The sequence below is a fragment of the Centruroides vittatus genome, unplaced genomic scaffold (assembly GCF_030686945.1).
Source record: "Centruroides vittatus isolate TY-2023 unplaced genomic scaffold, ASM3068694v2 contig_1477, whole genome shotgun sequence".
Taxonomy (NCBI): domain Eukaryota; kingdom Metazoa; phylum Arthropoda; class Arachnida; order Scorpiones; family Buthidae; genus Centruroides; species Centruroides vittatus.
Genome location: NW_027120916.1, coordinates 658716 through 686600, shown reverse-complemented (window position 1 = coordinate 686600; position 27885 = coordinate 658716). Strand labels below are relative to the sequence as shown.

The 27885-nt window shown below is 31.1% G+C and overlaps 1 protein-coding gene and 1 long non-coding RNA gene across 2 annotated transcripts; both read left to right on the top strand.

Annotated features, from left to right (window-relative positions):
* Nucleotides 1–587: 587 nt before the first annotated feature.
* On the top strand, nucleotides 588–19305 carry LOC136968491 (ribosome biogenesis regulatory protein homolog). Its single transcript, XM_067262471.1, has 7 exons — nucleotides 588–745; nucleotides 12861–12933; nucleotides 15998–16036; nucleotides 17778–17816; nucleotides 18152–18253; nucleotides 18968–19018; nucleotides 19100–19305. Exons 1-7 carry the CDS (start codon nucleotides 606–608, stop codon nucleotides 19106–19108), a joined length of 453 nt encoding a protein of 150 aa, XP_067118572.1. The 5' UTR covers nucleotides 588–605; the 3' UTR covers nucleotides 19109–19305.
* Nucleotides 19306–22556: 3251 nt separating this feature from the next.
* LOC136968500 (uncharacterized) lies at nucleotides 22557–25242 on the top strand. The gene is made up of 3 exons (XR_010879661.1): nucleotides 22557–22608; nucleotides 24944–25024; nucleotides 25081–25242. It is a non-coding gene; the product is annotated as an uncharacterized lncRNA (long non-coding RNA).
* Nucleotides 25243–27885: the final 2643 nt, after the last annotated feature.

Here is a 27885-nt window from a genome sequence, read left to right as displayed (position 1 = left end):
AGTGTCCTTAAAAATAAATGATTTTAACGCGAATTTCAGTGAGGTTCGGACCTATCCAGAGCCTCACAATTCTGGGCGCCAAACCCATAATAGGCAACAGGGTAGAAAAGTTAAAAAAAAAAAAACAGTAAATAGTACGAAGGTTTTTTTTTTTTTTTTTTTTAACTCTTTCCGCCCTGTGGGCACTAAGAGGGCCTTTTTTAGTAGGCCCATTATGGGTTCGGCCAGGCCCACAATGGGGCGACCGGGTGGTGAGGGACGGGGCCCGACATATCCGAACGGACCACCCCCCCGAAAAATTCCTGGGGATTATTCGACCCGTTCGGATTCGATCCCGGGTCCCCCAGAGCGGTAGACTGCCACCTTTACCGCTCGGCCATCCGGCCGTCATAGTACGAAGGTTGGTAGTCATCTATAAATACTTTTACAGATGAAATAAAAATTAAATATTAACTAATTATAGTTAATATTTAATTTTTATAATTAATAAGGATTGTTTATTTGGTAATACGGTAATTTTGACGTTGGCTATTTTTAGGCGGTTTATTAAAAAATAATTTGCTAATTTAGTTCTCTATAAATTTAACCTTAACCACGTGTGTAACATGGCCGATATCGTGAGTAAAATTCTGCTTCAAGAAGATAATGTGAGAAATATTTCTGTTGAAAAAGCTATCGAATTAGAATTTGATATTGGCAACTTACTAGGAAGCGATAAAAATTCCGTTAATTTACAGAAATTAAGGTAAAATTAGCATAGATTATATCAATTTGGGGTAATGTTACCTTAGGCAAGGCCAGTTGATCGCTTCGCTAGTAAGGCCGTCCACCAATTCTCTCTGTCTATTGTACCGAGCGTATAGACGCTAGTTGATATTTTCTCCGCTTGTGGCGCTAACGATCGGTGACCATCCATAGTCAGCGTTTCAGTATAGAGGAGTTTGGAGACGCGTTGCGTTAAGTATTTTTCTCATTAATGCAGGATGAAAACTTTTGACAGTCAAGAAATGAGCTGCTGAAAACGATGTTCCCTAGTTCGTGAAAAAAGCATGGGAACATGGGAATGCTTCGAAAAAAGCGAAATAACAATACAGTATTTTTCACACCTTTATTTTTATAAGACGTTTTTAGAAAGAAGTAATAACAGAGTATTATTGGCATGGAAAATACAAACTTTTTCACACTAATACTATTTAATGATCTCTTTTCGATTCTTAAAGATACCAGTAGTTAATCGTTAATTTAAAAATTTTTTTTTACTCGAAAAGTACGCAAACTTAGCAAAACTAGATTACCTATAGTGTCTACTATAAAAAATTTCACATTTTCGGACTATATCTATATATATAATCGAGACGAGTTGATAATAATAATAATAATAATAATCAGCGCAGAGCCCAAACGGATAGGAGTTCAAAGTTGAAATTTGGTACACAGTTAGGGTACGTCACGAAAACGCACACTAAGAAGGGATTTTTCGAAATTCCTCTCCACGGGGGGAGGGACGAGATTAAAGCTTCTATATACATTATCGAGACGTGTCCAAACGGTTAGGAGTTGAAAGTTGAAATTTGGTACACAGTTAGGGTACGTCACGAGAATGCACACTAAGAAGGGATTTTTCGAAATTCCTTTCCACGGGGGAGAGGGACAGGATTAAGTCTTAACACTTCCATCAACAATGGAAGTGTTAAGTAACAATGGAGAACAAGAGAAAGCGACGTGCAAGATTTACGGGCGCTGGAGGAAAAAAAAAGAAAAAGAGTAATACGTTAGAACATATTTGATTTTCAAATTTAAACAGATTAGTTCGGTTTTTCTCGACTTTTCTTCTTTAGAACATTCGATGAAAATTGAACGATATAATCAGAACACGTCGTGAAAATCGAACAATATTAGGACATTCGATTTTCAAATTCGACCTTTCTTTAAAAATACTTAGTTTGTTGATGAAATTACTCTCTTTCTTTCGTGACTATAACGTAATAATCTTAATCTTCACTATCGTTACTTTTGCCCGAGCAACGCCGGGCCTACCTGCTAGTATATGATAATTTATTAAAATGCTGTGTATTAAATCTGTTATAAAATTATTACTTTTGTTAATTAAGACTCTACGAATAAATATCGATATAACCTTTCGAAAAAATCTGCTTATTTTTTTGGCAAAAATAAGCAATTTTTTAGATTAGTAAAAAAATTTCGAAAAATTTTCGCGGAAATATGGTGATATTGAAGGTAAGAATTTATAATAATTAATATTGGAGAAGTACGTAGAATTGTGAACAAAAGCAACATATATTGTTTTAAAGTTCAAATTGAAAGTATAGCTATGGTAAAAGTAACATTGCTTCAGTTTACATTTCTAATATAAATAAAATTCTTTATAGAAAAAAACAGAAGTTTATTACATAAAAATAATTAATTTATTAAATAAAGTGTACTGTTTTTGAATGAATTTTACAAACTTCAGAAAACAGAAATGTACTTAGCTTCCTTCTCATCAGAAATTTACAATATGAATTAGACTTAATATTTACATTTAATTACATTAGACTTTTAATATTTTTCTAGAAGTGGGCTTATGATACAGTCTGAGAACTTTTTCCACAGTTTGACTTAATTGTCCAGTCCAATTGGTTAGTAAAGGGCTAACAAACTTTGTTACTATAATATTGCACATGCGATTATTGTGATTTGAATGTGCACCATCAGTGTTAGTCTTACACCACAGTGCAGGGCAGTTTTTCAAGTATGGCAAAATGACCTTTATCAGCTTAACTTTCAAACTAGCCTGACAAGATTTGTGTATGTAATTACATCATCAAAAAAATCTGTAAGAATTCTAATCACTCCCACTAACGCTGGTCTCGGATAACGAAGCTGTCCTCTATCTTAGTTTGATATTAAGCCAAAGAGCTCCATTACTTGCAGGATGGTTTCAAGGCACTCATAGCATGCAATCTTCTCTTCAAGAACTCTAATTAAGTAACCACTGATAACTGCCAGAGAAGCATTTTCAATTGTACAGGGAACACTGCAGTCTTGTGTAACAGATTGCAATTTTTGCAAAATAGACAGTGAAGAATCATGCAATTTACAGACTTTATCTTCAACATTATAATTGGTTTCTGTCATAACAGGTAACAACTTTGAGGAGAAAGAAGAGCATGGTGCATTTCCATTCTGTGCAGCCTGTAAGATACCAACTTTTAAAATCATTTGCGTTGTAAGAGATGCTGATCGTGCATCTAATTTGTCATTTCCTCCATTAAACTGACGAATGCAGCTAAAGAATGACTCAATTGGATCACTGTTAAATCTCTTGTCAAAACATATCTGAATTTGACGGTATTCAGCAAGTACTTTACAACATCAACTGTGCTGAGTGTTGTCAGATAGAGAGCTACACAATGAATGTATTTTTATCTATATACCAAGCTGCTGTTGAAGAGAAAGTTCCGTCAACTGTGTATAACTCACGAATGAATATAACAATATACAAGTATAACTATATATAATTATCACAATTTCATAAAATAGCTATACCTGCACACAAAAGTACAAAACGACAATTCACTGAACGTGTGAGTCTCACCGTTAACTAGCGCCAAAATCTTTCGCAGCGGCGAAAAATGGAAACAGTGTGAATACGGCAATTTTCCTTACGGCGGACGGCCTTACTAGCGAAGCGATCAAGTGGCCTTGCCTTAGGTTTCGAGATGGCAGCTCGTCTCTGATTCTAGCAAGGAAACAGTGGGGACGCACGTTTTCCTAAACCTAACCTATTCTAATAATTTGGTTGCTAAATAATTATGGTAATTTATTAGAATAGGTTAGGTTTAGGAAAACGTGCGTCCCCACTGTTTCCTTGCTGGAATCAGAGGCGAGCCGCCATCTTGGAACCTAAGGTAACATTAACCTAAATTTTTAATACCGTTTGATTATCGATAAATAACTTTCTAAAAATCTTCATTCTTCTTTCGATATCTTACACTTAACTATGTCTTTGAAGTATACTCAGCTCTTGTTTTGTCATTATCAAAATTGGGTGAAAAAATCAAATACTTCTATACCAACATACACAAAAATGTATTTATTTTTTGTTTTGTTTTAAAGTTTTATGTTACAATATTGAAAATGTTCCCAATTAACAAAATTAACAGGCTTTGGTTTCCATAACAAGCAGAAACAGATGTGTATACAGGAAATCCTTCTTACTTCAGAATTCAGGGGATGAAATATATGAGTTTTGGGTCAAAGTATTTTTAGATAACCCCAATGGCGGCACTATGGTCGCGTTTCTGACTGATCGTGCTCCCGACTGACCTCCCGGAGGGGAGCCGCCGGCAGGCCACCGTGTGCTAAACGTCACTAGTTATTGATTCACGGTAGTTATTGAACAAAAGAAAAATAAGGAAACGTCTACTAAAAATATGGGTGTACTATAGATTACTATCTATGGAATTTCAGGACTTTGATTATATATTGGAACTCGGGACCGAGACGAGTTCAACGGTACCCTATTTTTGGACCGGAGACGAAAAATAAAAAAGTTATCATACTTTCTCACTTACCATACTTTTTTAATGCTCTCATGAAGACGGCATCATAGTTGCTAGTACTGCCATCTTGCGGTAAAGTCTGCAAACCGCGACGTCGGACTACGGTCATCTCTTGGAGGGTTAAACACGCGATACGAGAGCAGAGAGAGCGACGTGACTTCCGATCATCGCGCAATTGCCATTTCGGTTAATGTTACTTATGGCAGCGAACATGGCAGCCCGACTGACCTCTCGTAAGGGTGCCACCACACGCCGCCATGTGCTAAACTAGTGATCGATTCACAGTAGTTTTTGAACAAAGTAAAAAAAGGGGGAAAACGTCTACTAAAGGCAATTTTAACGGCAAGCGACGAGACTTCCGATCGCGATAGTGAGGGCGACTTAGTGGAGAGCGACACGACTCCCTATCATCGTGCGATTGTTGAAAAAAGTATGATAACTTTTTTATTTTTCGTCTCCGGTCCAAAAGTAGGGTATTGTTGAACTTGTCTCGGTCCCCTCAGTTCAGATATATACTCAAAGTCCCGAAATTCCATAGATAGTAATCTATAGTATCCCTAAAAATATAGTTAATCTAATCTAACCCAACCTAACAGAAGCGCTGCCATTAGGGTTACCTAGGTATACTTTAACCAAGTTTTGAATTATCTGAGATTTACATATTTCTGTATAATATACCAAATACCATGTAACTGATGTAATTTATTAAGCAAATGAAATATGGCCACTTCAGAATGCTGTTTTCATTAATTGATAATTAACAACAATAATAGCAAGATTGCAGTGGACGTTTTCAACACAAAAACGTGTACGTTGGACGTTTGGCACCGCCATCCTGTAAGCCTAGAAGTTTGACAATGGCATTTGGAATGTCGGTGGAATCGTGCTCGACATTCCAAATGCCATTGTCAAACTTCTAGGTTTTCAGGATGGCGGCGCCGAACGTCCGACATACACGTTTTGCATTGAAAACTTCGGCTGCAACCTCTCTAATAATAATATAAACAAACTTCAAGTAAACAGCAAACGTCTGGTGAGAACTTCACAAGTCACACAGGTTACTAGATACAGGTTTTATAAAATGGAATTCTTCAAAATATAGCCCAAATTATTTTTAAATTGGCCCAAAAAGTAGTAAGTTGCCCAAATGTAATAATTTAGAGCAGTGGTTACCAAAGTGGGCTCTATTAGACAGTGAAGAAATCTACGGGGGGGGTGAAAATAAGCAAGTGGAAGGCAGGTCCGGAAGGTGACCATAGGCAAAGGTTGGGGCCACTGACAACCTTTCCCTTTTTTAAAATAGGTAAGAAGAGACATTGCATTTAATGGTTTCTAGATGTGTATAACAATGTACAGTAAGAACATAAAAGTGTGAAGTTCTTAGAAAAGTTTTTCTAAGAATATTTCCAATCCTATCTCACACAAGGGAAGATGAGTTAGAAGGCATTGGGGTATTGTTAGGGGATGTTGGGTATAACTTTATGGAACCAAGGGGCGGTGGCTCAAAAATGTTTGGAAATCACTGGTCTAGAGCCCTAAAAATATCTTAATCTACTTTATTACTTTGTAGTCCAATCTTGAAATCTCAAAACCAGCCATATTTTATGAAATAAGAGAGAAAGGGGGTAGTCTATATGTAAAGTGACACCTGAAAATGTCTTACTGTAAAAGCAGTCATATTGACTCAATTACAGTTGTTCTTGGTCTGTTGTTCTCTTACAGTATAGAGGCACTTCAATGTAAATGAATGAGTTAACATATGCATATTACAGTTCAGACAGAATTTTCACTTCAAATTATGAAGTAGCAGTATTTTGAATTAACCAAATTCCTTAACATGTAAATATCTATATCCCCGGCCAGGACAAAAGTAGTTACAAACTAATGGGATTTAGAACTATCCAACTTTGAATTAACGAGGATTTCCTGTAGTGATAATGGTACCAAGATTCAAAGACTATAACATCACAATTTATCATTTTAAAAACAAATGTTTTTTTAGCTCATTTGCCCTTATTCACTTGTGCCAACGATAGATTTGACAGCTAGCAATATTAGCGCAAACTACATAATGGTGGCTGTTATGGGTATAAAGTCTGTGATCTGTTAGAATTAGAAAGTGTTCAATCTCTGTAATATAGGCCATCGTCAGGTTTAATATTATAAATGTTCCAAAATGGAACGTATTGTTTTCAAATATTTTACATATTTAAAATTCAAAAAAATAATTTCCTTTAAAATAAATTGAAGAAGTGTGTATATTAAATCTATATAAATAAAAATGTAAATGTTTGTTTGTTCAAAATCTTAAATCTTGGAAAATTCTTAACCAATTGCTTTGAAATTTTGACACAATGTTGCATTCAAATACACACGTGTTTTTATATTATATAGATGTCTAAATTCCCCCGTGGAGGAGAGGGACAGGATTAAGACTTAACGTGAAGAACTCAGCTTCTATTATACTATTTTAGATGCGGGTTTTTGCATTTTTGATTGCGATTTAATAGGATACGTCAACAGAATGTACTACACTAAAAAGAGATTTTTCGAAATTCCTTCGAGAGGGAGAGGGAGAGGGAGAGGTAGAGGGAAAGGGACAGGATTAAGGCTGATTGTGAAGAAGTTTGCTTCTCTTATACTATTTTAGATGTGGTTTTTTGCGTTTTAATAGGATATGTCAAGAGAATGTACAGTACACTAAGAAGGGATTTTTCGAAATTCCTCCCACTCCCACGGGGAGTGTTATACATTTATAATACATACATTTTGAGCGACAACAATGCATGGCCGGGTACATCTAGTAAATAAAATAAATAAATAAACAAATAAAACATAGAAAACAAAGCTAACTAGAAAGAAACATGATTTAAGGATTTTTAAGCCCCATTCTTTTTTCTATTATATATTTCCATGCTGTTGGAAGTGCATTAGCATCTCTAGCATTTAGGCAACTGTTTTTCATATTACTTTTATAAATTTCCATCTTTTCCATCTACAATGCAATGGATGGAGAGTGTACTGTTTTAATGACTTTAGCCTCTTCCCGTTTTACAATTGCTCCTTCAGTCTGTGCCGTAACTGCTAATATTGTGTTGTTGTGTCGTTTGCCGACATTGTATCTAATGCTCTTGTTCTTATAATGACTTGAGAATGGTCTACAAAAGAGCACCCAATATCTATAACTTGCTATGGAATGATAAAGACAGCATAAAAAAGGAAGAGAAAGCTGGGGTATATAAAATACCATTTGAAAATTAACAGTTAAAAGTTGAAAAAGATTGTGTGGGTGTGACAGAAGAAACCTGGTGGTATGTCTCCGAGAACATATATAAGATGTTGACAAACGACACAACAACATAATATTAGCGTTTGAGAATTTTAAGCTTAGCGAAATTGGATGTGGTGAAACTGAAGTGAATTATCTGCTGAGAAAGAGTGGATAGATATGAAGTTATCAATTCTAAAAAGTTTAAATTAAAATCCAAGTAAAAAGCTACTCTTTAAAATCCGACTTCGAGTGAGTTAAGAAGACAAAAAAAGAACGAAAAGATGCTATACTTTCATAATTTTATTAATTCCATTTCCCAAATGCATTTCGCAATGCCTCATCAGTGGGTAGTTGAGTTTTGGTAACCTCCGTTCCTTTTATGCTGGATGATGTTTTCCCAGCATGCATCTATCTGCATACCGTCATTCAGATTGATTAAATTTGCATATTCTTTTATACAAAAATGTTCTATTATTCAACGTTTTAAACAATTTTCTTCTTTATAAAGTATTTTTATATTATTTCTGTCTATGTTACAAAAATTATTTTTATAATGTAGGTACCACGGCGATTCTTCTCTTTTTAATCTTATTGCTGCCTCGTGCTCTTTTAAACGTACTTCTAACTTCCTTCCGGTTTCTCCGACGTAAGACTTCGTTTGTGGACAAGTACAAGATAATTTATAAATTACACCTGCAACATCAAGTTTGTTTAACATATTGGCATCATCTTTGTTTATGACATTAACTATATTCAACAATTTGTTCTTTTGTTTTGCCACGATACATATAGAATACTGTTTAAAAATTAATTTATATCTCTCATAAAGTTTATGTACATACGAAACCATAAATGGATATAATATACCTGAGCACATTTTAATTTTTATTGAATTTATATTTAAAAATAATTATTTTAAAATTTACACAGACTTTTACCGACAAAAGAATGGAATCTCTATGGGATCGGTCGTCGGACCAAAACTGGCTGATATATGCATGATACCGATTGATGAAAATATATCACAGGCTCCAGGTATAGAGTACTACGCACGTTACGTTGATGATATATTAATTATATATGACTCACAAATAACTTCATCCCAAGATATTGAAAGCTATTCAAACAGTTTGAGTAACAACTTAAAGTTCACCAGTGAAGAAGAACAAAATCAGGAATTAAAGTATTTGGATATTACTATATTGAGAAAGGAAAACCGATTGCTATTTTGTAAGTACGAAAAATTATGTAATACAAAAAAGACTATTAATTACAAATCATATTGTCCCGTAGAAACCAAGAAAAACGTCTGTACTATGGACCTCAAAAAAATAGTGAATAGGACATCCTTACAAGAAGACATAGATAAAGAAATAAAACAACTTTTTAAAAAATATTGATTGAATGATTATCCAAAGAATTTATTATGTAAGTGGTACAATCAATTTGTAAATTACAGATATAATGTAAAGAATCATATTGATAATATTATATATGTTAAATTTCCGTATGTACATAAACTTTATGAGAGAGATAAATTAATTTTTAAACAGTATTCTATATGTATCGTGGCAAAACAAAAGAACAAATTGTTGAATATAGTTAATGTCATAAACAAAGATGATGCCAATATGTTAAACAAACTTGATGTTGCAGGTGTAATTTATAAATTATCTTGTACTTGTCCACAAACGAAGTCTTACGTCGGAGAAACCGGAAGGAAGTTAGAAGTACGTTTAAAAGAGCACGAGGCAGCAATAAGATTAAAAAGAGAAGAATCGCCGTGGTACCTACATTATAAAAATAATTTTTGTAACATAGACAGAAATAATATAAAAATACTTTATAAAGAAGAAAATTGTTTAAAACGTTGAATAATAGAACATTTTTGTATAAAAGAATATGCAAATTTAATCAATCTGAATGACGGTATGCAGATAGATGCATGCTGGGAAAACATCATCCAGCATAAAAGGAACGGAGGTTACCAAAACTCAACTACCCACTGATGAGGCATTGCGAAATGCATTTGGGAAATGGAATTAATAAAATTATGAAAGTATAGCATCTTTTCGTTCTTTTTTTGTCTTCTTAACTCACTCGAAGTCGGATTTTAAAGAGTAGCTTTTTACTTGGATTTTAATTTAAAGTTTTTAGAATTGAAATTTTATCGATCCCATTGGTTTTTTAAATTTTTTGAATTTTATGAAGTTATCAGTTTTAGCATTTCCTCTTCTTCTATAAGACATTTTTTGATCACCCACATATTCTAAAATGTCACAAAGTGTAGTCATTGTGATTTAAACAACTACGAAATCAACTAGGATTAATGTCAGACACAAATGCAGATAAAATGTTTTGACTACAGAGAAAAAAGTTATTTAAAAAACAATACACAAGTAACTCTCGTTTGTTGTCATGCACGCTATACCCTTTGTGGCAGCCATTTTGGTTGACTTGTATGCCACCTATATTTACTGGCACAAATGAGTATCATAACCATATCAATACTGTTAAATGTCCAAAGATTCTTTTTATTAGTTTTGTTGAAACCATGTTTTCTATTTCTTGTTCTGTTTGATGTCACAACTTGGTGAATTTAAAGACACTTGGCAAAATTCATCGATATTTATTTCATAAAATTTACAGAGTAAAGTTCTAATATTCTATTTAACATGTTTGATCTATATGTGACTGAAGGATTGGCACCTCTTTGATCCCCTGTCAGGAATGACACCACCATGTCCCGATTGACACAGAAACCGTGGTGGCAAATTGGTTTGGATTAGAAAGTAGGTCATGGGAGTGGCCGTGTAAGTGACGATTGGGTTCGGGATGGAGACCGCGGGGTAACAATCAAGAAGTGACTCATGCAGAGGCCAGGTTAACAAAACAACCATTTATTTTCAAAGAAAAATACATGTATTTTATATTGTTAAACGAGTTATAATAAATCATGTTAAAATAGGTCTAGATACTTTGCGTTTCTTGAGAGAGAGAGATACATTAGTTCGTGAGTAAATAAATACCTGGAGTTAAGCTATCATCACCTCGTGGACATCCTCTTGTTGAGACTAAGAAGTCTGTTATCATTCTGGAAGATTAACAGAAGTTCAGGATCAGGAAAGTCTGGATCAAGATCGTCAGGAAGGTTCGTCCTCACCAGCGTTGTCGGTCGAGGATGAAATCTGATCGAGTACAATTTGGCACAGACACAGGAAATTTTGAAGACTTAGTTCTAGAGGAATGGGCTATGACTAGCGTTAGGGACTGAGTGGTGACTTTTTGCCTCGGAGAATTAGGCAGCAACTGACTCTTAGGCCATGAATTACGATATTAGCAGATATTGCCCCCAGCCAAGAGGTCAGCAGATCATGGGAATGCATTGTTTTTGCTGTCAAGAAAATATAAGTGGAGATTTTCTCAGGTAGTAGATGACAACAATTATCAGATAAGTATGACAACATTGACGACCAATTTTTGTTAAAGTTCAGATTCTCACATATACATAATTTTTTTTCAAAAATTTAGTTTTATCATCAACAAATCAATGGATATATGAATAATAATATAATTTATAGATAAACAGCTATCCATTCTATTTGCTTTATTCCCTTTGCTTAGCCCTTGCAGGACACTTCCCTTGGCGTAATCTTTTCCTCCTTGCTTCACTTCTTCAGCCCACTTTGCTTCCTTTGCTCAATTCCCTGCTTGCTTTGCTGTGTTCACTCAACCCTTGGGGGCAATCTCCTTGGCCCATCCTCTCCCTGTTCCCATTTTAGCCCAACCTCAACTTGCTTTGCATCTTACTCAACCCTGTATGGGAGTCAAACCTCCTTTCACCCACTTTGTTGTTTTTGCTCAACTCAGCATTTCCTTGCTCACTTTGCTTCCCCTTTACTCAACGCCTCGTGGAAGTGTCCTCTTCTGCTAAATCTCATTGCTCTGCTGCCCTATTGGCTTCCTGTTCATTTCAGCTCGATTGTTCCAAGGGCTTTACCCGAGTTTCCAATATAGACTATTCACAAATATTTTGTGGATGATTTATCAATTCCTGGTGCAGCATTTTTTTCATATAGAAAAGTGCCTTGATGATTTTAAGCTAAATATTTTATATATAAAGTATATACATTTAACATTATATACAGATGTGTTCATCTGAATTAGTGTGTAAACTTCATTATACAAGGTCTGTCTGGTAAATTCCCAAAAGTTTCCAATTTGCCTGCCATCAAGTATCGCTAACAAAATGTGTATCATACTTTTGTTTAGTGGCAACATTGGTAAGTATTCTAGTGAAAACTGCAAAGCAATATATTGCTTACTCATCATGCTATGCCTGTTTATATCAACAAGTATTACATGTGTTCACAATTTTTATTGTGTTTAAAATGAGTGAATCTGTGTGAAATTATGTGTTAAAGTGGGAAAATCCTTTACGGACACATTTCAAATCTTAAAAACAGCATTTGGGACTGAATCATTAGACTGGACTCAAACATACAAATGGTGGAAACATTTCAAAGATGATTGAACTTCAACTGAAGTTGATCCACATTCAGGCTGACCATTAACATCTAAAATAGAGAAATTGTTGCAAAAGTTAGGGAAGTTGTTCATTCTAACTGTGTTTTAACTGTTTGCAAGGTTCTAAAAAGGTAAAAGTTTAAAAAATTGTGTTATGAAATTTGTATGCAAAATTTGCACGCAAGTTGCATTGCAGCAAACTGAAACATATGCTATAATACTATGAATTTCTCTTTAAAAAAAACTTAGATCTGCCCCGTTGTAGTACATCTTGACTTAAATACATTTCAGTTATACACTTTTTTTTTAATCCAGTTCTTTGAAAGATATATAAATGTATTAATATTATATTTGTAATAGAATGTTATCTTGGTTGTAAATTAACAATTTATTTTATAGTTTTGGTTTTTCAAATATACTATTAAATGAATTAATTCATATAAAAAATTAATGTAAATGTGAATAAATTACATATTTATATATTTATTTTTCTTTAGGAATGACACCGCTAATTATATTATAACACTGGCTAGAGACAATACTCAACTTTTAATAAATAAAATTTGGGAGGTAAGTCATATTTTAACTAGCTTGATGAGGATAATACTTGTGTTTTTGATGCTTTTTATTCAAAAATACCAGAGTCTATTATAGCACCTCACCTAAAGATTTCCAAAGTAATTTGCCTTGGAGACCTGTAACTTTATAACTTATTATTCCACAGTTTGGCTCATGATATTATCAGAATACAGACATAAATAACATTACTTAGGTCAATAAATGCAAATATAATTTCACTTAAAAAAGTGCAACTGCTTAATTTTAGGAGAATTATATCAAAGCTGAAGATACTGTGAATATATCTATTGAATATATTATAGTAAAACCTCAATTAGGCCTCAGATTTAACAGACAAAATTTCCAATACCCATTTAATTTTAAAGTGCTTTTTGTGTGTGTTTAAATTAACAGGTTATTATTATTATTATTATTATTACTTTTTTTTCAAATTTAAGAGTTGTTGCTCTTAAGAACATTGTTTATTTGTTTAGTTAAATACAGTAGAGCGTCGATAAGTGGAACCAATTGGGGACTGGGGTCCTTCCAGTTAATGATTTGTTCCAGTTTCCGACTTTGTACGAAAAAATACATTAACCTGTCCGATGTTCAAATTTTTCTCCGTTGCGTATCGCTTCCTGTTGAATTTTTCTCCGTTGCGTGTCACTTCGTGTTGAATTTTCATCAATTTTAAGCCTAACGAAAATTTTTATAATAATCATCGAGGCTATCGTATCGTTAAAAATTATTTCTGCATTTTGTACAAACAAAATAAATATATTAAAGAATATAAAAAACATGAAAATTATACTTTAGAAGTAAATTTAGTATCAAAAACATTCGATTCAGCACGACACAGTTTGACTGAAAATCATTCCACTTTCCGCCCATTCCACTTACCGACGTTCCACTTATCGTCGCTCTACTGTACAGTTAAAGTACATTTTTTAAAATCTTTTTATTTATTTTGATTTAGACCATACACTTGTTTATTACAGTCTTAGAACTATGGTGAGTACATATATGGTGAGTTACAATTTACAATATTCACTATAAATTGTCTACTGGAAGCCATCTAGTAAATATCGTAAATTATGTACAGTGGAACCTCGCTTAACGAGCATAATTCGTTCCAGAGTCTTACTCGTAATGCAAAACACTCGTTAAGCGAAACAATTTTTCTCGTAGAAATTAATGTAAAATACAATAATGCGTTTTACTCCAAAATAATGCTCAAATGTTTTATGTATAATGTTTATTAAAAAGAAAAAAATTGTACAATATACACTGTTAAGGTGAATCGTCGTCATCATTTCTTCTAGTGCGGAATGAACCATCCTGAAATGAGAATTCAATTTGCAGAAACAAAAAAAAAAAATCACAGCTAATACGTTTGATAAACACTCCAAACGATATGCCAAATTCTTGAGTTATGTAACGGCTATAATTAAATATTAGAAATTAATTAATTTGACTAGAAGTAGGCAGTTACGTTTCCATCTCTTATTAAATTTAATAATTATAAATAGTTAATTTTTAATTCAGACATTTCTAAAATTTAAGTTGGAATCGGTCATTAAATTTAATGACCCAAGCATTTGGTATATCATTTGGTGTGTTTATTATATAACAGGCTATGGTTGTTGATGTTCATAAGTAATGTGTGTGAACACAAGTTTGGAAAAATACGTGATCACAAGCGACACTATGATGCTAGCAGAATGAGTTCTAAACACAGACTGATAGAGCATGCTGCATGCACACAATTTGGGACTTTTTCTCTCTTCATCACTTGTTATATGAAACATCACTCGTTAAGCGAGGCAGATTTTTACAATTTTTTTTTGCTTGTTATGCAAAATACTCGTTGTGTGAGGTGCTTGTCAAGCGAGGTTTCACTGTAATTCTGAAAATAAAATTAGTTTTCCACATTGGTATATATTTAAAATGTACAGTTACATAAAACTAATTCATGAATTTTTTCTTTATAAGGAAATTTTTTCCGTTTCCTTTTATTTCTACAATCACTTCACAAGCTCTTGACACTCTACTAACACTTCAGGGCAAATGACCATTTTAAAGCCACAAGTCTATGCCACAATGCAGTATCTGGTAGCCACAATTTCACAATTTATATATTTTGTTCATTTCATTACATTTAATATTGTTGGAGATATCAGTGTTATTTTTTCTTTAGTGTCTTCAACTAACTAACTGAGGCTCTTATATTTTTGTGGGGAACTTGAGTGGTTAGGGGAGTGGTTGCCCTTTATGATCCCTTATTATAAAATGTCAGTAATTATTTCAAATCTTAATTTTGTTTTTTAAAAAATTCTTGCACAGATAATTGAAATACAGTAAGTCCTGTACTTACGAACTTAATCCATTCGCAAGTCGAAAAGTTCGTAACTCGAAAAGACGATGTTTGGCGCAAAAGCTCAAATACAATGTTGTTTTTACAATTATGTAATGTTTAGGCTACTTGAATAATGTTGAATTAAGATTGTTAAAGGGAAGTATAAATTCAAATTAATTGCACGTACAGTACATTATTTATTAAAATTACTCATTTAAAACAACTACAACTGTACATATGTATGTACTGTAAATGTTTTAATGTAAAACTTTAAAAATAAACTTGACTATACATAAAAAATAACCAACTGCACTTTAACCCACCATCTGTCGGCTTTGTTCGTAACTTCGAAAGTTCGTAAGTCGAAAGTTCGTAAGTAGAGGACTGCCTGTATTATCTTAAAAATTAGAATTGTTCATTTCAGTACAAGAAGACTTCTCCATTATTTAACCATGGCATTATCATTTGACATAATAATATTACTTAATGTCAGGGTTATTGTTACAGTGATATGTGACAACGATTTGTCATGAAACACAACAATGTAGATTGGACTGACCCTCTATTACAGTATCAATCTGTATATTTAAATTTTAAACATTTTGCAACTTCAAAAATGTTGTGGTGGGCAAAATTATAAATTTGAGATAACTACTACTAATCTAATAGCAGTAAAATTTGTTTTCAAAATATTTTAATTTAAAAATTTTTTTTTTATAGTTACCAACTGAGAGATATGAAGATGCTGTTGTTGTCAAAGTAAGTACTTTTTTATAACAAAAATTTTATTTAATATGTAATGATTTCTTATATCTTTAAAAGATACTTTTTTAAAGATATATATATAAATATATATCAAAAATGTTTGATATATATATCAAATATATCAAATTACATATATCAAATATCAATTCTTAATTACAGTTGATTCTGCTTCATTGAGACTCATTGGGACCAATCCATTTTGGCCCAATAAGCAGCTGCCCCAATTAAATTAACTAATAAATTCTAAAATAAAATATGCAATACGTAGGTAAAAAAATAATAGTAATAATTATGTACCTATTTCAATGCTTTATTAAACCAAAATACAGAAAAATATTTGTACTATGCTAGACTCACAATGATAGATAACTGATTCACATCACGCTAGTGTTGCCAAATATTATTAGTGATGTACAGAAGGGTTGACGATCTGTTCCTGATCAAATGGTCTTTCCTCTCTCCCTTTTTAGTTAGAACATGTCTGGGTTTGTCCAAAAGTCACCTTATAGCCTTTTTTTGAGCCCAGTTTCCTTAAGTTGGAGATGGGCCACTTCAGTGAGAGTGACCACCAGCTCCAGATGCTGGTCTCAACGATCAGATGGCTACTGTTCAAATCTGGATGTAACCATGCACACAACACCTTCCAGGGGAACTCTAGCTGTCTTTCAACTTGGTTGAGAGACCTCGAAAAATTTTCTGGGGGTCTTTGTCCCTTCACTTTTAAGAGAATTGTCCAGTCCAATCCAGAGCAAGGTCAGGAGCTCGCATTCGGGTCCACCTCAAATGGAATCCCAGTGTGATATGTCCCGCTGTGCTGACCCGCTCCAGAAAAACCGAACCTTCGGACCAAAAGACAAAATTGCTTCGTCTCCTTCAATTGTTAGTGTACGACATTAGTGAACGTAATGGTGACGTGTTTTCAGAAGATTCCTAAAATATATAAAAAATTACTAAATTCCTTTTCTACTACTGTCTCAGTTAAGTGTTTAAATTATGTATTAAGTTATTAGTTTGGTTTCCATTCTTTCAGATTTGGCCCAATAAAGCAGCTGCCCCAATTAACCAGTGGCCCAGTTAAGTGGAATCGACTGTATACCATCTTGAATAATTTTTACAAACAAATTTCAGCGGAAGGACAAAATTCAAATTTTTAAGTTTAAAATTGTCTTGTAAATGTAAATTGTCCAGAACTAATTCATCAAGAGGAGAAATTGATTATCTTAGCACTAATCTTATTCAGAAAAAAACCATGAAAATATTAAAGGAGTCGGCTTTACTGTGATAGTGCTTTTTAAAATCTATAAATTTCATCATCAGTTCCAAATATTCTACTTTAATGGTTTAACATTCAATTAGAACAACTGCTCCTTGTGCATCTTACATTTTCAAAAATAAATGGCTGTAAAAGATTTTGAATTCAAACAGAATTAAAAAAAATAGTAAAATAACACAGAACAAAATATAATACAGTCTTGTAACTTGATAAATAGTAGACAAAGATTTTCACATTAATCTTCTAGAATGTGTAGTTAGGCCATGGTTTCAGTTTCATGTTTTAATGTATAATTGCATAGTTTGCATTAAACTTAACTTTCTCTTTCTCTTCAGTTAATTTAATAATAATTATGAAATTAAATATCGGTGTTATGATTCTTAATCAGGATAGTATTCTCTCATAAAGTTTTTGTTGCATAATTACAATATGAGATAATAAAATGATTTAATTTTGTTACAGTTACCAAATCCAACAACAAGACTTCCAAGAGAGAAGCCAGTAAGTTATATGCATTTTTCTACTTTCTCCTTAATATGATGAATAAATTTTGAACATAGTTTTATGAATGCAAAGAAAAAACAGTAAAATGTAATTTATTTTCTTACTTATAAAGTTTTTTTTTAAATATGGCAATTACAATATTGGATATTATTAGATCAGTCTTCAATTTTAAGATGGTATTAATTTATCTCCAAGAATTTTTCATTTAGAAAAAGTGAAATTTATTTTATTATTTTTATACATTTGTAATTAAATAATAATAAATATATAGTTGTGTAAATTTAAGCTTAAAATTAATGGATACAATGAATAATAATTTAAATGTATTATAGCTTCCAAAACCAAAACCATTAACTAAATGGAAAGAATATGCTAAGAAGAAAGGAATTAATAAAAGGAAAAAAGAGAAATTAGTTTGGGATGAAACTGCAAAAGTAAGTCTTAAATATTTCACAAAATTATTAAAAGTTACATAAAATTTTTTTAAACTTCAGGGAAACCCTATTTCATCAGTATCGGGTTGAGAGTCGATGTCGACGTCTCCCGCGCTCCAAAAGGTTTCGAATTGTTATCTGAAGACAAGGGAAAACCAATCTGTATTCATTATTTTCCGTCGCTTCTTTTTATATATGTTCAGTGAAGCGTTCGTTGTTCAATTATAAAAATCTTTCACAAAAGTGTTAGTTCGCTATCCAAACTGTTCGTTAACCAATCACCCACTGTATAATTTACATGTTTTTAATAGGATATTTATGTTTATTGACTTATTTAGGTTTTACAAATGAAATCCAGAATTTATCTGTAAAATTGTCATCAAACAATTAGAAATTAGAATTTTAATATTACCATCAAAAGAACACTTTGAGAATATATTCCATTCCTACATTAAGTTAGTTCAGTTCATAGTTATTGAATGATTTCTCAGATTTGATGTTTCACCATTTGATAGTCATCATTTGTGATGATTGATAACTTAGGAATATAATTTTTATTTGATCTTTTGATCTTCTCATATATAAACTCATTTCAAAATTTTAAATTTACCTATATGCATTGGATAGTTGTGGAAGTTTCCAATATTTAAAGCAACACTATTAAAATATAATAATTAGTACTCTACAAACAATTCTAATAATTTTTATTTGTAGAAATGGAAACCTCGATGGGGGTATAAGAGTATGAGATTCCTGAGAATGCAGGTATGATATAAAAAAAGAATTATATATATTTATTATTATTATATATATATATATATTTAATGTTCTTTATTTAATTTATAGATCCTGTGATGAGCACCATTTCTCACGTGTTTGTGTCTGTGTAGCTGGACGATGTTATGATGAATTTGCATAAAAACGGCTGTCTTACTATCACTGGGCGGGAAGTTTTTTAAAAATGTTATCACAGTTTTCTAATGTAATTCCTTTATTTGTTACTTTAAAAACAAAGTAGAAAGAAACTCAAATAATAAATTTTTGTAACTTTAGTCTCATAAAAACTATTACATTTCACGAAACTGTTTTAGATGAAATAGCACAAAACTACTACTACTGTATTTAAAATTTACCTCGCACATCGCTATATCGTAATATTTTTTTTATCTGAATGACAAATTTTATTTAAAACAGAAAGAATGAATATAAAGTTTCGTAAAATTAAGACGTAACTTTTTATAATTTATGATAAATGAGCCGTTCAGAATATTCTATTTCGTATATAAATTATATTTGAATAAAATTTGATAATTAAATAGAATATTAATGTGTAATTTTAATAATAATAAATTTATGCAAAACCGTAAACATTTTGTGAAAAACGAAATTACAAACATAAAAAATACTAATTGTTTCTCTGTGTTTACACTTTGAGAGACAAGAATTAAAAAGCAATATTTAAACTATAGTCAAGTCCGATTACTAGAACACCCTTGGGATCGCTGTGTCATCCTCCCTTATCTGTCTCTTATCCAAAATAACAATATCATCGACGGGGTTGTTTATGATATTCGATTCTCTTCTTTTTTTTATGTCATATGTCTACATAACGTTTGGAAACGTTAATGCACGCGGTGATGTAATTGTCTTTTCGAATTTTTTTCGTGGCTATTTTCAATGCTCTTTCAACAAATAATCCATTTTATGGTTAAATTTTACAATTGGGACTCTTCTTTTGCCTTTAAAAGCTCATATTTTAAAATTATAGATTCCTCCATCACGATACTATCGATAGTGCGGGCGCCGCCATCTTTTTTTCACCGTCGTTCCTAAATGCCTAGCAAGGTTGCCAGATTGGCTTTTTTGATGCTAAATTTGCGAAATTTGGCTTTTTTTTCAGTCTGATTGGCGTCAAAAATTTTGGCTTTTTGGTTTTTTTTTTTTTTGGCTTTTTTCGAATAACATCATGATAATTTTATTTTTTAACAAATCTGATTTTATATTTTCCAGTAGGCATTCTAAGTTGTATATTATTAAAAGAAATGATCTTGGATCAGACTAATTATCTCTATTTCCATTTTGCAACTCCAATAGTTCAAGAATTTGGAAGGTTAAATGGCCTTTTTCAACAAAATAAAGCAGACCTTTATCAGTTGCATGAAAGTTTATTTTGCACTACAAAACTTTATAAAGTAGACCTGATTATGGTAATTATAAGAAAAGTATTTCTAAAGTTGATTTTGGAATGAATTTTTTGAACGAATGAGATAAATGCCTGCAGGTAAATAATAATGGTGAAAAAATCAAGCAACAATTTCTAACTATCAAAGAAAGGTGTTTTCACATGTTAGAAGAGGCTTTAAACCAAGTTCAACAAAGGCTTCCATCAGGAATGAATTTATTTCAAGATCTAGCGCAATTAAGCCCAAATATAATTTTAAACCAAGCTTTATGACCAAAGTTTTCTGAATTCCCATTTTTGAATTTAGCGCAAGACAATCTTAATATGATTGAAGAGCAATACAGAAAATTACCTTTGTCAATTGGATAGAGGAAGATCAATTTAAGAAATGTGGAATACCCAATGAAAGTGAGCTTTTTTAACAAAAAATATTACAAAATCCCCAATTCAAAGAACTTGCGACTTTTGCCCTCAATTGCCTAATAACACCCATTAGCAAATGCTACAGTAGAGAGGGTGTTTTCACTTTTAACTCATTTTAAGAATAAGGCAAGGAATAGAATGCAATTTTCTCTTCTAGATGCAATTATTAGGATTAGGTCACAACTTTTGTCCTCAAATATATGTTGCAAAGAATTTGTCCCTTCACATAAAATGTTAGAGTATTTTACTTCTGAGAAACTGTATTCTTCTGAATCAATTTCTTCCCTTAATCATGAAGATATGCTTTTTGGAAAAGAAGCATTGACATAATAAAATAGCATTCAAATATACCGTATTTTACGGACTATAAGACGCATTTTTTTTCTTCGAAAAATTGCCTCCAAAATTCAGGTGCGTCTTATAGTCCGTAGCATCTTATATGTATTTTATATGTATTTAAAAAAAAAAAAAAATGCTTAAAAATTAAAGTGCGTCTTATAGTCTGTAGCGTCTTATAGTCCGTAAAATACGGTAATTAAAGTATAATGTATATAAAATATATAATAAATAAAATATTGGCTTTTTTCTGGCTTTTTTTTAAATCTTAGTTGGCTCTTTATAAAAATTTAAATCTGGCTACCCTGATGCCTACAAACAGCAGCGCACTCCCATAGTAGCGGAAACGCAGAGCGACCGCTATTAACGAACGCACCTTTTGTCACACGAACGTCATAGTGACGATCGCGGAAACAATGAAACGCGTTCGTCACTAACGAAACGAATGATTTGATGGGCTAATAGCGCCGTTGCGGCCGAAGTTTTCATCTGTAAAACTTGAACGTCGAACAGGCGTTCGATGTGAAAACTTCGACCGCAACCTCGCTAATAAAAATGTATTCTTAAGACTAGCAGATAGGCCCGGCGTTGCTCGGGCAAAAGTAATGATAGCGAAGATTAAGATTATTACGTTATAGTCACAGAAGAAAAAGAGTAATTTCATCAACAAACTAAATATTTCTAAAGAAAGGTCGAATTTGAAAATCGAATGTTCTAATGTTCGATTTTCACGACGTGTTCTGATTATATCGTTCGATTTTCATCGAATGTTCTAAAGAAGAAAAGTCGAGAAAAACCGAATTAATCTGTTTAAATTTGAAAATCGAATATGTTCTAACATATTACTCTTTTTTTTTTTTTCCTCCAGCGCCCGTAAATCTTGCACGTCGCTTTCTCTTGTTCTTCATTGTTACTTAACACTTCAATTGATACTTAACACTTCCATTGTTGATGGAAGTGTTAAGCCTTAATCCTGTCTCTCTCCCCGTGGGGAGAAATTTCGAAAAATCCCTTCTTAGTGTGCGTTTTTGTGACGTCCCGTAACTATGTACCAAATTTCAACTTTCAACTCCTAACCGTTTGGGCTCTGCGCTGATTATTATTATTATTATTATCAACTCGTCTCGATTACATATATATAGATTCAGAGAAATACAGATCCTAACTCTATGCAGAGATGTTATAATTTTTTAAGTTTACTTTTAATATTAAAATTCTGTATAAGAAATTGTAGCGTAAAATAAAATATATATATTATTATACATTTTTATTTCGAATTAAATTACATATTTGAAACTTGTACATTTTGTTCGAAGATTAGAGAGGGCGTTGGATTTTGATTACGATGGAGGAGCAGGAAGGAAAGAAAGAGGTTGAGATTACGAAACAATTGTTTACATATCCTCTTGTTAAAGTACGATTTGGTCTTTTATCATTCGCTGTTTTTTGTTTTCTGTACTTTTACTCAAGTTATCTTTTTATACTGTCGATAGCCACAGAAATAAATGGCTAAACAATTATAAACTTGTTATTTAATATAATAATCATTCCAATGTAAACAATTACTAAAATATACACCAAAAAGTTTTTTTGATGTATATTTTATGATGTTCAACTTATTGTAATGAAAACATAATACCATTACAAATAATTAATAATATAATGTTTATCTTAGTTATTAACATATCGCTTCTTTGTTTTGATAGTGGTATAACCAAAAAAAGAAGACTGATTTTGCATTTTTCGGATAAATAAACTTAGGTACAATACTTTTATCACGTAAAATGGCATATTTCTACCTCCATTAGATTCCCATCAGAGATCAAGTGTGTGTCAACTTGTAGTCAATTAGAATTTTTAAATGCTTCCCTTGTAAAATTAACATTTTTAAAATTATGCCACTATCAAAGCAAAGCAATGATATAGGAGTTTAAAATATATAATTAATTTACAAAAATTATACTGTTAACAAAAATATTAACTGTACTGTTTTTTTATTTTCAATCATTTTTAAGAATTTAGCTCCTTCGTTACAAATATTTGAAATGAAAATCTTATAATTTTTTAAATAAAGATATTTCTAACTAGCAATTAAAATGTAACTAATTATTATTATTATTGTATAAATAATATATTTAAATTACTGCTAACTAGGTATGTAGGCAGGATGCAGTTTTGGAGGAGTGGCCCATGGATCACTTGAAAATGAAAAAGTTATAAAAAGCATATAGGAATTCTAATTATACTGTACAACAGTCTAAAATTGTATATTTTTTCAAAAATAGATAGCTTGTAAAAACTAGTCACTTTTTATGTGTTTTGTTTACTTTTGAAAGAAATTTTTCTAGTTTTCTGAAGATATTCTTCAGAAAGATTTTTTACTGGATCACTATACAAATTAAATATATTCACACCTTTGACGTGTCCAGCATAACATTTTTATAGAATTAAACATTATGCTGGACACGTCAAAGGTGTGAATGTATTTAATTTTGTTACATAGGTCCAGTAAGCATTTCTTATTATATACTATACAAATTGTCAGATTAACTGGCACACAAAGACAAAATTATTCAGAAAGGAATCCAAAAGAATACTATAGATGATCAATATTTATACCATATTTGGATGAACTGAAATCATTACAGGAAAGATTTTCAGTACACAGGTAAAATAGTAAACCATTAAATATATTTCAAAGTATGCTACTGATAAAGTAACAAAGAAACCAAGGGTGTTTTTAAGTTTTATATTGACAATCTAAAAATTTTGGCAATCAAATTCGAGATAATCACTTAAATGGATAGTGTTGCCATCTTTACAAAAATCGCTGACCTGGACGGCAGGTGAGGTTTGTTCGAACAGAAGTTCCTGATGCATGCGGAATGTCATTTTACAATGCAAAGAATAATGTGCATGCTGGTCAGTTAGAGACTAGGGACTTGCGTAGGAGTAACATACAAAAAAAAAAAAGGTTGAGAGGCAGGTCGCGTGTCACACGTCAGCATAAACAGAGTAACATGGCGGAATGGCAGATGAGTTTCAGTGAGTGTGAGGTCTTTCGTTGTTCAAATGGTGTAAATTTATAACAATATTTGCAAGAACTTTGTTTCATCGTAATTTCACAATTTCTACGAAATTCCCGGACAAAATTAATAGTTCATCCGGACAGTGAGTCAATTCCCGGACTGTCCGGGTGAAAACCGGATGGGTGGTAACACTATAAATGGAAAATATATGTATAAATACACAACAGACTGTTGATGCAATTAAAGATTGTAGCAAACAACTATTTCCACATATCTACGGTTTTAGTTATCTTGGCAACACTTCCAGCAAAAGCATCTTCAGATGTTCAACACTGAAACACCTGAAGGCATATTTTTGCAACTGCACATGGCAAGAACAATTAATGGCATTAATATCTATATAGAAAACTAGTTGATATTGATAAAGTTATCACAACATTTATGAAGCAGCTCAGAAAGATAGTTATAAATAATTTATCTGTTTTCAGTATTTTGTATTTTTTATATAATTGAGAATACTACTACTATTGATTAGAATGACAATTTAATATTTCAATTGCATTTTCATCCACACACATTTTTCTGAAAATTTATTTATCATCAGGTATAATTGATTTATATTTAAAAATATTAATATTTATAAACTTGAGATATCAATAATTATTATTTTATATTTCAATATATATATTTTTTGTAATTAAATAAATATTGCATTTTTAGCAATCAGATATGGAAGAAGACATGCAATCTGAAGCACTGGATTTGTGTGTTACAGCATGTGAGAAGTACACCAATAATGAGGTTGCATTGAAATATTTTTCTCTTTGTTTTGAAATTTAAAAAATGCATAACAACAGTATTATTACTATTTTACAGGCAGCTGCAAAATTAATAAAAGAATCAATGGATAAGAAATATGGCCCATCTTGGCACGCTGTAGTTGGTAAAAACTTTGGAATGGAATTAACTTACAAATTGCAAACACTCTTATATATGTTTACTGGTGGAACAACAGCTGTGTGTTTATGGAAGTGTCCGTAATTAAACATAACAGTATTATTTATTTTAACTAAAACTAATTCAAAATTTAGTTTTTTTTTAAACTTGATTTGATACAAATACTTCAAGTATTTTATTACCAGGTTTAAAATTGGATTTGATCCAAAATTATCTGTTTATTAGATATACTGCAGTATATATTATTAAAGAAAAATCCATCCAAATATTAACACTAAAGTTGTGATTTTTGGTAGGTTGCTCAATATTTTATTATATAAAATCTTTGAATGTAACTACAATATTGTTTACGTAACTTATTTGAATGCTATGCAAATCTATTTTCTTTATATTTTTTTAAACTTTAATAACTGTGATATTTATTAAAAACATTCCAAATATTACCATAAATTATATATATATACATATACATCTTTGTGTATGAACATGTTATTTTTTTCTAACAATAAAAATCTTAATCATAAAACTTGTGATGATATTTATTTCAAACGAGTTTAAGCATTAAATACATTTTACACTAAAAATTTGTTTATTTACAGAAAATCACAGTAATCTGTTATCTATATGTATGTTTAGAAGTTAGTTTTAAAGTGGATATCTACTATCTAGTATCAGATATTTTAAATGTGATTTTTTTTCATCTAACCTTCGTTTTATTTACAATGTCAAGTTTAGAGCCATGGTAATAGAGATTTCTTGTATTTATCTTCACTGCGAGATTTACTATTATATTTTGGATGCATTTTTGAAGCATTTATCATAAAATTTTATAAAAATTGCCAACATCAATGAAAAATGCCACTATTACCAACTTCAACACTACCTCGCCAGTGGCAACAGAACCTCAAAATTCATGCAAAAAATACACAATAGAAATAACTCCACATTAATTATTTTATTACTGGCCAAAGACCGACTTCAAATCCACCTCACAATTGGCAAGACAACTTCAGAATCTACACAAAATTTAAATTTTAGATGTAAGGTCAAATTGTAAGTCTGAAAGTTTGTAAGTAGGGGAGTTCCTGTAGTATTTATGTGATTTGGAGACATTTCTGGAAGGTAAGATACTATTTTTCAAAATAAATATTTTTATTTAAACAAATATTTCAGCATTTCTACAGCTTTTAACTTTTATAAAATGAAAAGACCCTAAAAATACATACAATATTGATTTACAATTTGCATTTTAACATGGAATGTATTAATAAGAACACATGTTTTATTATATTTATGCACAGTTTTTATATTTATATGGAAATATATTGAAGCTTCAATTACTAAAATAAAATTTTAATAATTTTTATGAAATTAATTTGAGTATAAAAAAGAAGCAACATTCAGTTAAATTATAATTGCAATCCTATTTTATAATTAAAATTGCAAAATACTATAACATTACAGAAATTATATATTTATACTAAATAAGTAAATTTACAATTAAGAATTTAAATATATTTTTATAATATATTAAAACAAGATATTTCTCAAAGACACATAACAGTAGTATATTGATTTATTAAATATTTTTTTGTTCCTTAGCATTTGCAATTAGCAATTTTATTGATATGTATGATGATCAAATGGATTCGGTTTTCTTCATTGGCTATCTCAAAGAGTGTTGTTAAACTGTATTAAAACATCGATATTATTCATTCATTTATCAATTTAATCAAAAATCAATATAATAAAAGATATTTTACCTAAAATTCAGTTATAAACTATTAATAATGGCTAATCAGATTCAATTTTCTTCACAAAGAAATAATATGCAAATATGCAGTTTTATCTTTACTATGACAATATCACAAGATTTCATACTTATTATATATAATTTTCATAAGCAAGCACAGATCATTTCTAAATACAGCATTTCATAGATTAAACAGATTTGCATTATGATACATTTAAAAATATAGTAATAAAAATAAAATTGTTATGGTAATAAAAACAATGTAAGTAAAGGCTATACCACTACAAAGTCAATTATCAGCAATACTGAGCATATAAACAACAACAACCTGATTTCTTTAACCTTTACAAATATACATTAATAAACAATTATTTTACCATTCCCTGTATTTAAAATTTGAAATGTATAATTAGTGTATTCAATAAAAATTATCATCTATATTTTTTCTGATTTGAAACTTAATATGTAAACATAGAAGAATTTATAAACTAAAGTAATTCTTATGTTTATATAATTCTTAAAATACTAAAACATTTTTTGTTTACTTCAAAGATAGTAATTTAATTATAATAAATTTTAAAAAAGTATCAGTAAGTTCAATTTTTTGAAATAAAATATCAATTTACAAATATAAAATTTTGTTTTACATATAAAAGTTTATTAATACTTTTTATAAATAATCTGATCAGTTATAAAAAGTACATCTTAATAAAAAAAAAATGTATTTATTTATTTTCAAAAATATTTTGATAGTTGAAAATCTGAAAAGTTTATACTCTCGTCCAAATGCAACATTCGAACTTTAGAATATATTTTAACGTACGAAAGTATAAATGAATGGTCGGCACATTTTTTTCAAATTGATACAAAATCGAAAACAGAGTGAATCAAAATATTGGTGCCGATATGAATTTGACTGTTAAAACCAACTTCTCGCACAATCCCTGGGAAG

What these genes read in the sequence shown, in the direction of transcription:
- LOC136968491 (XM_067262471.1), top strand. Translation starts at nt 606, where the DNA reads ATGGCCGATATCGTGAGTAAAATTCTGCTTCAAGAAGATAATGTGAGA. An exon ending in GACTTCCAAGAGAGAAGCCA is followed by an intron (nt 17,817 to 18,151) that starts GTAAGTTATATG and finishes AATGTATTATAG; the next exon opens with CTTCCAAAACCAAAACCATT. An exon ending in TTTGGGATGAAACTGCAAAA is followed by an intron (nt 18,254 to 18,967) that starts GTAAGTCTTAAA and finishes TTTTATTTGTAG; the next exon opens with AAATGGAAACCTCGATGGGG.